At 37.2% G+C, this 13907-nt stretch overlaps 1 protein-coding gene across 1 annotated transcript; it reads right to left on the reverse strand.

The window, feature by feature from the left end:
• Window positions 3570–4460, reverse strand: LOC18793715 (phylloplanin). The gene is made up of 2 exons (XM_007226719.2): window positions 4267–4460; window positions 3570–3983 (listed from the first exon to the last, which is right to left on the reverse strand). The coding sequence occupies exons 1-2, from the start codon at window positions 4454–4456 to the stop codon at window positions 3706–3708; spliced, it is 468 nt and encodes a 155-aa protein (XP_007226781.1). The 5' UTR covers window positions 4457–4460; the 3' UTR covers window positions 3570–3705.

Below are 13907 nucleotides of genomic sequence, written 5' to 3' on the forward strand. Positions count from 1 at the left end.
CCTGTAAGGGAGTCTCATTTTCTTGCCCCCTATTTGCCTTCATTGCCCTTATGAAGTATCGTTCAACTCTTTGGAGATTGTGCATTGATGTTGTACAAGCTTGGCATGAGAGGCTTGTGGCATGGGAGCTAAAAACCCATAAGTTTATCAAAAGAGAAAGTGAGTTGGAAAGGGAAAAGCTTGGAATTGTAGTCTTCTGTCAGCTCTGGAATTGCTTGCACAAGCTTGAATGAATTTCTTGAAACAGAGAAAGTTAATTATGATGCTTGAATCTTAGGATGGTGATTTGTAGAAATGCTTGGGTGATGTTTAGGGCTTGGCATGGTATTCTAAGACAAAAGGAGTAAAATAAAGGGATTAAAGCTTGCGATTCTGGGTGTTTCTGGCAACTAGAGGATGGGTTTACACTATTTGCATTTTCTCACCAAGAAGGTGATAACCATGATTTCAGTTTGGCTTGGGAGGATGGGTTGTTTCAGATCTAGAATATGCCTTTTTTTAGAGAGAGAGAGAGAGAGAGAGAGAGAGAGAGAGAGAGAGAGAGAGAGAGAGAGAGAGAGAGAGAGAGAGAGAGAGAGAGAGAGAGAGAGAATGAGAAGATGGAAGAACTATAGCTTGAATCTGGTGCTTCCAGTAATAAGAGAGCATGCTTGCTCCTGCGTGGGTTTTTTTAGGATAGAGAAGAAGGAGATGGAAGGAAAGCTGCTTGGGCTTGATTTTTGAGTAGTAAGAGAATAAGCTCGCTCGACTACTCTGGTTCAGTGTGAGACCACATAGATAGTTCTTAACATAGATAGTTAAGTCTATATATATATATGTACATATAAAAATTACGTGTTATACTTTCATAAATATTATCATTAATAAATATATACTTTAAATAAATATCTGAATATGTCTTATTTTCGTTGCAACTCCTGCATGTTATCAATACTTGGTGGCTAAGTTTAAAGGATGGTAGTGATCAACTTTGATTGATATTAGTGATAGACATGTCCATTTTTTTATAGCCAAGCAAGGAGCATTATCACCTTGTGAGTTGTAATCTACATATCTTAAGTTTGCGTAGCTCTGAACACCTCATGCTATAATTTCTTATAGCTGGCAGCATTACAATCATATGCACATGCCAATTGACACCACTTACTTGATATGCCGACTTTCCCCTCCTATCTCATCTGTAGCCGACTCTTATTGTACTATAAATAGGAATCATTTCCTTAACTTATTTTTAGGACATGCATGTTAATGCATGATAGAACAAGAAAGTGATAGAGAGAAGAAAGAAGAGGAAAAATATTAGAAAGTGTTAAACAAGAAAGACTTTGGAGGAACTCAAGGTGTTGGATTGTAGAGTTACCTTACGTTGTAAAAACACTGGAATCAAGGTAGGGGGTTTCTTGGGGGACCTTTTGGAGAGATTGATCTAATTAAATTTCGCGAGCTCTATATACGTGTGCTATTAGATTGGATGTTTATAAATTGTTAACTTTTGGTTAATGTGGTATTGTTTGATTTACGTTCCGTATATTGGATATTTATGCACTTTTAACTGTTTGAACAATGTGGGCATAATTATATGTGCATTGGTGATGTTTTAAATGGATACATTATTATGAAGGGCATAATTACATCATGTCTTGAAATTTGGCTAGAATTCTGGAGTTAAGGAAATAATGGTGGAAAAGAGGGTAATGGAAATAATCTTTTGTGTAGTTGAGTCTAACTCTTGGCAGGTACCAGGTCTCAAGGATCCCACAGTGCACATGGTTTTTTGGGTGATTTGGGACTAGCGACATGGAGTTAGACAAGATGACTAACAAAAGGGGAATTATGGGACAATTGAAATGGGTGTTAGTTCATATAAATGGGCATTCGAGACCAAGTGGTATAAGCATGGTATAGGACGTGCATGTCTGCTTGTCCAGTTATATGAATTAACAGGATTAGATGAAGAACATTCATGCATTGTACTAATAATATGAAATTTGGCTGCATGATTATTTGTCACTTAATTTAATTTAATTATATCAATTTACCGTGAAAAGGTTTATGTGCCTACTGAGCTGTGGTTTCGCTCACCCCTTAATAGATTTTGCTGGTACCGAACCTGAAATCTAAAGCTTGTGATGATTTTGGCATGTCTATAGAGTGTATGACAGCTTGTGGATGAATAATGAGCTACTCTTTTAGTGAACTCTCAAGTAGTTTTAACTTGTAAAAAAATATAAAATTGTTAAGGTTTCAGATATTATAGTTCTAACTTGTGAAATATTTATTCTATTTATTTAAATGTTTTCTTCACATTCTAGTTATAGTTTTTATTAAATTCTATAATTAAGGTGTGAATCACATCTTAACCCAAAGTTTTGTAAATCCGAGGGTTGGGGCGTGACATTCAGTTTAGTCCCCTTTCCTAGGTACGCTATAACCCCCTTTTATAAGCGCTGGAACTCTTCTTTACCCCAAAAAACCTAAATGGTTTCTTCTCAATTGACCAAGTCTTCTCCTTCTTTCCTTTCACTTTCTCCAATATGGCCTTAATAAGTGAAATCTCCTAAAATAAGTTGAATCCATGGCTATTGAGACAAAACATTTTGGGCCCCAAAAACCTTCTTGTAGTTGGACCTTGCAGATGCTTATTTTCCATGCAACGATCCAGCTTGGCTTTCCTTTCTCTTTTCATGTGTAAGCTCATAAGGGTAAAGATGGGTAAAAGTGATAGTCAAACAAAAAGGTTGAGGCTTATCTCTTTCATCAGCCTAGATATTTATGTAGACTGCATTTTAAGGGTTTCAGTTTGAATTGGGCAAGATTGGTCCGATGTCAAGGGAAATGATGTTGGAACTTCTCTCTTACGTACCTATGCCTTGGGCTCAAGAAAGTGGACTTAGGTTTTCTTGCTCCTAAGCAGCCCAAAACCTCAATCTTTTGAACCTCAATGGGCCTTATGGACCCTTGTACCTATCCTTACCACAACTCGCTCAACAAGCCCTAGGCATGCATGTGGCTTGGGCTCACTTAAGCTTGTCAGGGGGTTTGGCACTAAAGGGAGTCGCTTGACATGACATGTTATTTGTGTGCTTATGCTTGGACTACATTGTATTGCAGTGGCTAGGGGCTGTGCTAGATAATGCTTGACGAAGTAGTGGGCTAGGTGAGCTAGGGCATCTGACATTGTTCAACTTTACAGGTTTGCACGTGTGAAATTAGTAAACCCGTATGATGACCTCCCCACGTGCCAAATTGTAATCTTGCTTGGTATGGTGCGAATATCAAAACTTGTTTAGGCACTTAGTAGTCGTATTTGATGGGCCTCCGCGTCTCTTTTATAGCACGATAATGAATTGAGCTTAAAAATATGCACGGATCTTCCTTGAGATTTTTAAGGCCTCAACAATTACTTAGAATATATATTTACTATTGCTAGGGAAGGGAGATTTGATTGAAAATAATAAAACATATATAATTTGAAAATAATAGGGCCACCAATGGAAATACAATTCGAATACCAAAATCTTCGTTATTTCATAACAGATTTACTTGGAAGACAAATTAACAACCCGAAACCAACTAGCTATAGGTATAGTCAAAAGGAATTACATCCTTAATTGACCTTATTGATATCAAATACATACAAATAAAGAGGCAAACCGCTGCATGCAGTAGCTATATTATTCCTTTAATTATTACTCTATACGCTATTTAATTGATGAGGTTGAAGCCGCCTGGGATGATGTTGACGATGTTGAGGAGACCGGAAATGGTGTTTCCGATAAACTGCAAGGGGGATGCCAGAAGCCCGGTCAATGAAGAGTTGCAGGCAGAGAGCGGTGTCCTCACCATCAGCTTGCAATCCGCCAATAGTGAAGAGAGGAGAAATTGTAGAGGATCCAACAAGATTGAAAAGATTCCTTGGCTATTGGTTGTTGCAGTTGAAATCACATTACCCACAGTTCCACACAGCAGTTGTAGAGTAGCATCTACAACATACAAACATAACATATATATGGTGAAATTAGAAAATATTCTCTTGCGAGGCTTATATGTATACGTCGTCATATTATGAATATGAGCCGCACGTTTTGGTAAGAATTATTCTCATAAGTAATTCATATTCACGGGCATTAACAATAAAACATTACTTTGATTGAAATTAAATTGATATCAGAAAAATTAAACATATATATGGTTGATTAATTAGGGTTTTGGGTAGCCAGCTAATCTAATTAGGGTTCGGGGTAGTTAGCTAGTTAGTTTACTTACTTGCAAATACCGGGGTAGCGGTAGCACCACCAGTGCCCACATTTCCGGAGGGAGAGCAAAACAGAGTTCCTTGTATGCGGATCAGACCAAGGAGGCCGCTGATGAGCCCAAGTTGAGCTTCAGCTATTGGAACTACTATTGCCACTGTGGCAACCAAGAGGCACACAAGGAGAATTGTTTTGGAGGCCATTGGTCCTAAGTGCAACAGTTCAAGTATTCTTCTTTGCTAAGTTGCTAATTAACTGGACTTGCAGAATTGCTGTGCAGGAATGACCAATTTATAGGCTAAGCTAAGCAAAGCAAGCCACAAGAGGGACAAGTTGCTGCAGATTTTTCTGACTAAATGAAAAGTTTTCTGTGCTGCAGTTTGTGTAAAAACGACAGTATACATTTTGGATGATCCGGACAATTATGCCAAGGAAAATTATAACATTCTTGTCTTACGTAATTCCATAAAAATCTAAGGTTGTCATGAAGCTCATACACCATGCACGCGGCCTCAGTGGGTGGGCTTCACCCTAGAAGCCAACTGTTATACCTTCCATAGCTCTCTGTCTTAGCATGCCCTAATATGAGAACTTGTCATCAGTTGTTTTCTCTCACTAGAATTAATTGGCGACTGTTTTATTGCTAGCTAGCTACAGATTACCTTGCCAAGATGTAAAGTTTGGTTTGACACAGAATAAGTGGTCGGACGTTTACTTCAAAAAGTCCTAAGTAGCTATAGCTAGCTAGCTAGCTCCCCCATGATCCAGCTACTAGTTAAATCAAGTTGCGTCTGGCTGCGGGCACTACGTATATGGAATGTATACAATGGACAATGACACGGGCTGTAAATTATAATTTACATGTAGTTCTCCCAAATTTTCCATGGCCTTATATAATGGAATGTAGGGTAAAACCTATGTGGTCATAGCAAAGTGTCATCATGCAATTCAAATGGAGGAGGAAAAAGTACATGTTATGAATAACTTTGCTCTTCATTTATGCGATTTATCTATTTATTTTGGGAGGTGATTTTCCCACTTCCCTTTTCTCCACTTACACTTCACAACATTGCCCTACGTACACATAGGGGTGCGAGCGCGCACACACATATATTATAAGAAAGAGACTGCAAAAGAAACCTTGGGATGGCTGGTGAAAGGTCGATCCCAACCTCCATTGACATCCCAATCTGAAAGAGTTTATAAGGTTGAGATGTCCAACTCTTGACGCAGATAATTCTCTGTAAGGTAAAAGAATAAATACAATTCTGGGGAAGGTATGCATGATCCAGAAAATTATGAAGCATATAAGCTCATATATACCATGCATACACATGATCAATTCTATAATATGCTACGTACAATATGATTTCAATAAAAGCACGAACGAATCGTCATTGATAAAAGTGAAGTTTCTTACTACAAGTCCAGTGCTTTCCAGTTTCAATGAAGGATTTCTTTTTGCCAACACATCCAGGATGATAAACTTTTGCACAGTCCCTAAAATGAGTAATTGTGTTAAAATATAGAAGTATAAAACTGTCCTCAGTCTAGGAACAGGAATAATTCATGGCACATATGTGTAAATGCTAGAAGAGACCAGAAAGTACAGGTTGAGGATCAACAGAAGATGCAATGCTCTCTTCTGGTATCCGAAATTACAGCCACACACAGAGTAATGCTATCTTCTTTCTCATATCTGAACTCAAGTAAAGTAATACATAATTGACTAAATAAACATATTCTAATTGACTAAGTGAAACTGAAAAGTATAAGACTGGTAAGAGTTCTTTTTAAAAAAAGTTTAGCCGTGCGGCTATACTTATTTTGACAGATAGCGCCTAATTGCTAAGGGTTTTTTTAATTAAAAAATAGTACAGCCAGGCGGCTATACTTATTTTGACACATGTTGCCTACTTGTTGGACGGATCCTTTTTTAATATTAAATAGTATAGTCGGGCGGCTATACTCGGTTTTATTAATGTTTCTTTAAAAATCGTATAGCCTAGCGGCTATACATTTTTGACACGTGTAGGCGTTGTGTGGTTGCTCTATTCTTTTAAAATAAACAGTATAGTCGGGCAACTATACTCGATTTTTAAATTTTTTTAAAAATTACGTATAGCCGCGACGTTACTTTTTTTTGTTTGTTAATAAATAGTATAGCCGCGTAGCTATACTCTAATATATATATATATATATATATATTTGGATCTTTTTTTCTTTTAAATTTTTTTCCCGATTTTCGTTTATCGATAAGAGTAGTTTATAGCATGATCCATTATTATTAGGCCATTAACCGAGTCTCTATTGTTCTCTTCTAATTTTTTACTTTTCCAAAGTTATTATCCGTATAAAGAATTTAGCACTTTCACGTTTAATACTCTATTATACAAATATGTACATATTTTTCAATAATACATATGTGTTCTGTACAAGTCTTAAAAACTCGGTAAAATTCACATTAAAAAAAAAGAAGCAAATGTACAATACTCATATTATATACGTTCACACGTATTTCTCATATTTAGGGTTAAAGTATTTCTCATGAAGAAGCCCAAGTTGCTTTCACTGAATCGGCCAATATATGTGCCGGAGATTGCCAAAACAAGTCCACTCATTTTCTTTCAAAAGTTTTAAAAATAGGTCCACTGCTCAAAGCCCAATCAATCTGGAGTTCCTGAAGACATCGGGTTAGCCGATGCTTTGTCTGGGCAAAATCTCTGAGCCTAAAACCCAGCCCATGTTTATATGTAAGATTTACACCTGCTAAATATGAGAGAATATAACCCTTTTTGAGGGAATTCTTTTCAGCTAAAACACCCCTATAAAGAGATCCGTGATAAAATTAGGCTAATTCATTGTATGATTGAGTGGAGTGGTTAAGTAAACTAGTCCATATATTATAATATAGGTGTAAGATAGGTTTATATTTTATGGTATGTGATAGTATTAGTAAATAAAATAACATGGCCCCATTTAGTTCATGGAAAAAGAGATTTGGGGATGAGAAATCAATTGCTTTCCCATGTTTAGTAAGTCCAGGTATGAGAAATCGTTGCCTGGCTCATGGGAAAGTAAGAGGGAAAGTGAAGCCATCCTCCCAACTTGGGTTTTATTTTCCCTCATCATGGGAAAGTTTGGGAAAATGAGCCAATATTAAATAAATATTTTTCATGACCATTTTGTCCCCATTAACAATTTAGAATTACAATATATCATTAAATGTATTCTTTTTTTATTTAATTTAATATGGGTATAATTGAAAATTTATACAAACTTCATTTTCCAATCCTACTCAAAACAAACATGAGAAAGGAAATAAAGTGATATCTATTGGTTACTTTCCTTGCATTATCAAACGTGGGAAATGAATCTTCCATTTCCCATCCTTTGGGAAATGACATGAGAAATGATTTTTCCTCAAATTCGTTTCGTGAACCAAACTGGGCCTATGAGTCGATAGTAACACCAACGTGACTCTATTACAGTTCATATTATCTTTCTTTATTTTTTTTAAAATAAAAATATTCTTTTCTAAAGTTCAAAATTAGGGTTGGGCACATGTCGGTTTAACCCAACCAAGCATTTCGACCGACAACCAAATCACCGCTGAAAATCAAGATCAGTTGTTGAAAAATCTTACGCTAGAGTCGAACTCAACCAAGATGGTCAGTAATGGTTATGTTTCTTTGGTTTGCTCGGTTTTGACATTGGAGCTCCTACCCTAGTAAGATTTGACTATATCTGGAGTTGTGCAGTGACAAGATCTTATTGGTAATCAAGTCATGGGAACCAGTTCATACTGCTTTGGTTCGATTCGGATGGAAATAATGGAAAAAATAAATAAAAATCAACCGAGTCTAAACCAGCTGGTTCAGTTCGGGTGGCTGGTTTTCTCACTTAGTCTGTCATGAGCATAGTCTGAAATATCGAGGATATTTCAGTTTTTTCGAATCACGGATATTTCGGAATATATCCATCTACATATCGCATAAATATCGACGATAAAATCAGAAAATATCGATGTAAAGGAAAAAAATAAGGAAAAAGAAGAAGAAAAAAAAGGGAAAAAAGGGATTAAAAAAAAACACAAAGGGGATTTGAACCCCTCCCATTTTACTCCTCCAACACCTTAACCACTATATATCACTTATGTTTTAGTGATAATATGCTAAAATATTTATATTTATATGGATGACATGTTAACAATTACATGCAAAACTATTTTGGGGATTTATCATTTGATGAATACTCTTCACAATACACTTACTCTACACATACAGATGATGAAGATAGTGAAAAATTTGAACATCATAGGAACTCTATGTGGTACTAAGTGCCCGTTTGATATTGCTTATTTCGGGTGATAAGTGATTTTTGAAAAATTTTGGGAAGCCCAACCCGTTTGGTAAACTATGAGAAAATCACTTATTGTTAAAAATTGCTGTGAGAGAAAGCTATAAGAGAAAGCAGCTAATAATATGCTTTCATTTTTTGATTATGCAGGAATTAGTTTCAAAGAGGCGTTGAGTTTAATGATTATGCATGAATTATTTTTTGATTATGCGGGAATCAGTACCAACAACAGTTTTAACAAAAAGTTTACCAGACACCAAACTACTTTATCCTACAACTGATTTCTTTCACAGCAAATCTAGCAACGATTATTTTCACAGCACAGCAATGCCAAACTGGCCCTAAGTCACTTATGTATCTTACCATGCAATGTATAAAGTGTAAAATATTTTAGTAAATCATTACATATAAATGATTATGGTGTGTTTAATCTTTTTTTATTAATTACTACATATTTTCTACACTCACAGTGTTTGCCAGCTCGCTGTATAATCAACTTAAATTAGTTAAATCCATCATGTAATGCATTTCCTTCTAATTTTTTTTTGATAAACTAATAGATAATTGACTAAATAAACATTCTCCAAAGTTTCAATACAAATTTCTAATTTTTTTTATACAATTTTCGTGGTTTTTATTCAATTTTTATCGATATCGATAATATCCCGATATTTCCATCGAAATTTTCATATTTTTAGACTACCGATATTTCCGATATCATCGATATTTTAAACCATGGTCATGACTCATGACACATATCCGGAGTATCCTCTTCATCAAAGACAAATGATGAATTATAGTTAAGGACACGTAGTACATGACCTTTATATTTCTTGGCAGAGAGAAAACTACTGCTTGTGACAGTCGCTGTGCAATTTGAATCCCTATAGCCTTCTGTTGTGGTACACGGACTTGAAACATAACACAAAAATATAAATCAAATTATCAGAGTAGTCATTCGATATCGTGATTTATTTGTTTCAATAATTATCAGTTTCATATAGAAATATGTGTATTCAATCTCTAGAAGAAACAGAGTCATGTCTTCCTGTCTTTGTTGCGTGATATTTAGTAAGTCTAGCAAAACAATATCATTCAAACTGATGTTTATAATGGCGGATTCATTAATTTTTCTAGAGTTGGGCTAAATTATTTATTTTTTTGGAGATCTTTTATAACCAATAATTTTTGAGCTAATTAATATTGTATGGTAGGATTATATATTTTTATATATAGAAAATATGGTAGGATTTAGTGGGTAGAAGAAAAAAAATCTAATGTGGGTGGCTAGGATAGATTGAATTCTAAAAGATAAGTGGGTTAATATTTAATTGCAATGGATTTTGTTGTACAATTAAGATTAAACTACAAAACCAGCACTGGACTAAAGCCCAATCCAGCCCCTTCGTAGATCCGCCATTGAATGCATGCAGATCATATGAACCAAAATGAGTTTGGCATTTTTCGATGTCCAAATTGGTGCAACGAGATGAAGACCTTAAGTCACAACAATCAACCAAGGACAAGAATGATTTAACGCATTTTCTTACCAAAATTGACACTGCGTAACTCCCACTAGCCTTCACCACCTCACCTTGATCTCTGCCACAACATCACTCTCCTGCTGCTTATGTTTGATTTGGGTGAGATATTGTGTGGTCCATATGGTGTGAGAGAGGAAAAAGAACAAAATCTGAGATAAAACTTTTTTGTTCTCTGTTGATCATGTTGTTATGGGGCAGCAATGGAAATATGAAAATGAATTATGTGAGCAAGCACAGTCGCCAGTCGAGAAAATGGAAAATGTAGGCTACCTGGACAATATTGTTTCATTGAGATACAAACATTAATCTGTAAATTTAGAAATCTATATGGAAAAGAAGAAGTTATTATCTGTATGAAAAATAAAGAAGTTATCATCTGTATCTTTATAGGCTAATATGTTATTGTGATTAATTTGTGTGCAACACAGAGGTACTCAGGAAGTGATTTGCATGGTGTCACTGCTAAAGTTGTGGATATGCCTCACCACTGTATGTAATGCCATTTTGCTCATGTGACATGTACACTATTGTTTTTATTTCGAACCAAAATGAATGTCATTAGAGCACTTCCACTCATTTGTCATGACAAAGAATAAGGGAAGGCAACGGCTATTACTATTCACGTGAATAGTGGTAGTCCTTGTAAAAGGCTTGTGGTGTTTTCATCCATTGCTATGGCAACTACTATTCACATGAGATATGAGGAAATGAATTTATATAGAATTTTGGTGTGGGAAGTGAAAAATATGACTAAGTATTTATTTATCAGTGAATCAGACTTCCCAAACTTGTGGAGCCCACCAACAACACTGTTTTAGGCCTACCAAGGCAGCTGGAACTGCTTTTAGGAAAACCATCACTAACTACCACAAGTCGAGGAAAGTCACGCGGAGGAAAACCATCACTAATCCTTTTGGCTACTCCTTTTTGCCGGTTGATACACTTACAGTAGCCGGTTGATATTGGAACCGGCTCTCCAGGAAAGTCAAGTTGAGAAAAACCATCACTTATCCTTTTGGCTACTCCTTTTTGCCGGTTGATACACTTACAGTAGCCGGTTGATATTGGAACCGGCTCTCCAGGAAAGTTGATATTGGAACCGGCTCTCCAGGAAAGTCAAGTTGAGGAAAACCATCACTAATCCTTTTGGCTACTCCTTTTTGCCGGTTGATACACTTACAGTAGCCGGTTGATATTGGAACCGGCTCTCCAGGGCTCTCCAGGAAAGTCAAGTTGAGGAAAACCATCACTAATCCTTTTGGCTACTCCTTTTTGCCGGTTTATACACTTACAGTAGCCGGTTGATATTGGAACCGGCTCTCCAGGAAAGTCAAGTTGAGGAAAACCATCACTAATCCTTTTGGCTACTCCTTTTTGCCGGTTGATACACTTACAGTATCCGGTTGATATTGGAACCGGCTCTCCTTTTTGCTACTAGCTTACACCTCTCGATCCTCTAGTTCTTACAGTAGCCGGTTGATATTGGCTCAGTAGCCGGTGGGTTGCGTCATCCCCAGCCTCTATATTCTCTAGTTCTTTTAGCTAGTTTACACTTACAGTAGCCGGCTGATATTGATACTGGGAAAAAGACAAAGGAGGGAGGTTTTTTTGTTTAGAATACCAATAGAACAAACGCAGAGATCCCACCTGGTTTCCTATATATTGTTGCTCCTGCTTCCCTTCCTCTGCATCTCTCAACTCCATTCCTACCAATAGGATAAAAGCAGAGATCCCACCTGGTTTCCTATATATTGTTGCTCCTGCTTCCCTTCCTCTGCATCTCTCAACTCCATTCCTACCAATAGGATAAAAGCAGAGATCCCACCTAGTTAATCCTATTGTTCAAATATTGTTCTTCCTCAATTCTCTCATGGGTCGGGTACAACGGTGTGCTCAACTTGCAAAGCAGTTCCGCCATGCAGACATGGAACCAAACTCACACATCGTGGAAAAAAGAAACATCTTACTCGTGGTCGTGACCTTGGTCTCCGCCACTCTATATCCGGTGGGGATCAATCCTCCCGGGCTCCAACACTGTGAGTGCATTACCCCTGCTTGGAACGTCAAAAATTGCGGTTGTTCGGCCCTGACTCTTTTTTCGGTATTATTTATTTCACTGGCGCTGATGTTATCTGGTATCATGCTTATTATTCTGGTGGGTCGCAACCCATTTGCACCCTTGGTTTATCTTCTCCTAATGGGTGCTGCCATTCCATACTGGTTTACCCTTGCAACATTCCTGCACCCACTGCTATGGTTTGCTTTCATGGTTGTGTGCTGGCTGCCTTCCTGCTATGCTCTCTTTCTGTTCCGGCTAATTGTTACTGGTGCTGATGCTGCTCTTCCTGCTGCTCCGGCTCCTGCTGCTGGTGGAGGAGAGATAGTGGCCGATGGAGGAGAGATCGTGTGAAGACAGACAGAAGGTCAAATAATGACTTTGAAAAAAAGTTTATATATTGTCTAAGGTTGTCATTTCGATTAAATTTCTGGTTCTGCCTGTTTGTTACTATATTTAAATATAATTATGTGCACGTGAGAATTTGGTACTTTGGCAATTATGTGCACGTGAGAATTGGGTACCTTGGCAATTCTGTGCAAGCCTCTTTCTCGTCTTTGCAATATGGGAATCAGAAAAATCAGTTGGATCATGCTAAACAACTTGTTTCCAGAGACGGACCCACAGTGGGGTCAATGGGGTCAAACGACCCCATGGACTCCATGGAAGCAAGGTAGAAGGTGGCTTTGAAATGGGGTATGACCCCATGAGAGAGGGGATTTGCAGACAAGAGGAAGAAGAAGATGAACAGGGCTCTGTTCTGTTTGAAAGAAGCTGGCCAAAACGGCGTCGTTTTGGCCCAGCTTCTAATTTTTTTTTAAAAACAGACTGGCCAAAACGGCGTCGTTTTGGACAAAAACGCGCTGGCCAAAACGGCGTCGTTTTGGACCAGACGCGCGAATTTTTTTTTAAAACTCGCTGGCCAAAACGGCGTCGTTTTGGACCAGCGAATTTTTTTTTGAAACCCACTGGCCAAAACGCCGTCGTTTTGGACCAGCGAATTTTTTTTTAAAAGACCTGGCCAAAACGACGTCGTTTTGGTCCAGGTGTTATAAAAAAAAAACACAGATCAGTTTCCCTTCTTCTTCCTCCCGAATTTTCATTCCAAAACACCTATTTTCTAAACCCTAAAACCTAAATCCCCAATCTCCACCCCCCACAAACCTTTAACCCTCTTCCCCACCTAAATTGAACTTTTACACTATGACCCCACGACACAAAATTCCTGGGTCCGTCCCTGCTTGTTTCGTCACATATTTCTTAGAAAAATTTGAAATGAAATAAAATATCCATGGGATGGGACCCTTTTAGCTCATATTTCGTCGAAAAAATAACCATAAAAACTTTGTATCTGAATGAATGGGTTCATTCATTAACCCATAAATCAGTAATTTTAGTGATTGCATTGCATGGCAGTCACCAATTGTAATTGCAATTATATGAAATTCCTTTATAGCTTCTAAATCTTAAGCTATGATACAACGTTTTTTAACCCCTCCCCTGGAGTAATTAACCATGCACAGTAAACATCAAATATTATCGTGGCAATTCTTCTCAATCTTAAGACATGGCGTATTTTAAGTAAATAATTAAGATTATAAGAATTTTTTTTTTATGCCTATATAGTATATGATTTAAATATAGGAATCCACTAGCAAAAGGTGCCTGCGCTATGCTGCGAGTTTTAAAATTGTG

This window comes from Prunus persica, chromosome G1, assembly GCF_000346465.2.
Source record: "Prunus persica cultivar Lovell chromosome G1, Prunus_persica_NCBIv2, whole genome shotgun sequence".
Classification (NCBI taxonomy): domain Eukaryota; kingdom Viridiplantae; phylum Streptophyta; class Magnoliopsida; order Rosales; family Rosaceae; genus Prunus; species Prunus persica.

Excerpts from the sequence above, each read along its gene's own strand:
- LOC18793715 (XM_007226719.2), bottom strand. The coding sequence starts at position 4,456 with ATGGCCTCCAAAACAATTCTCCTTGTGTGCCTCTTGGTTGCCACAGTG. Across the intron at positions 3,984-4,266 it reads CGCTACCCCGGTATTTGCAA|ATGCTACTCTACAACTGCTG; the intron begins GTAAGTAAACTA and ends TGTATGTTGTAG.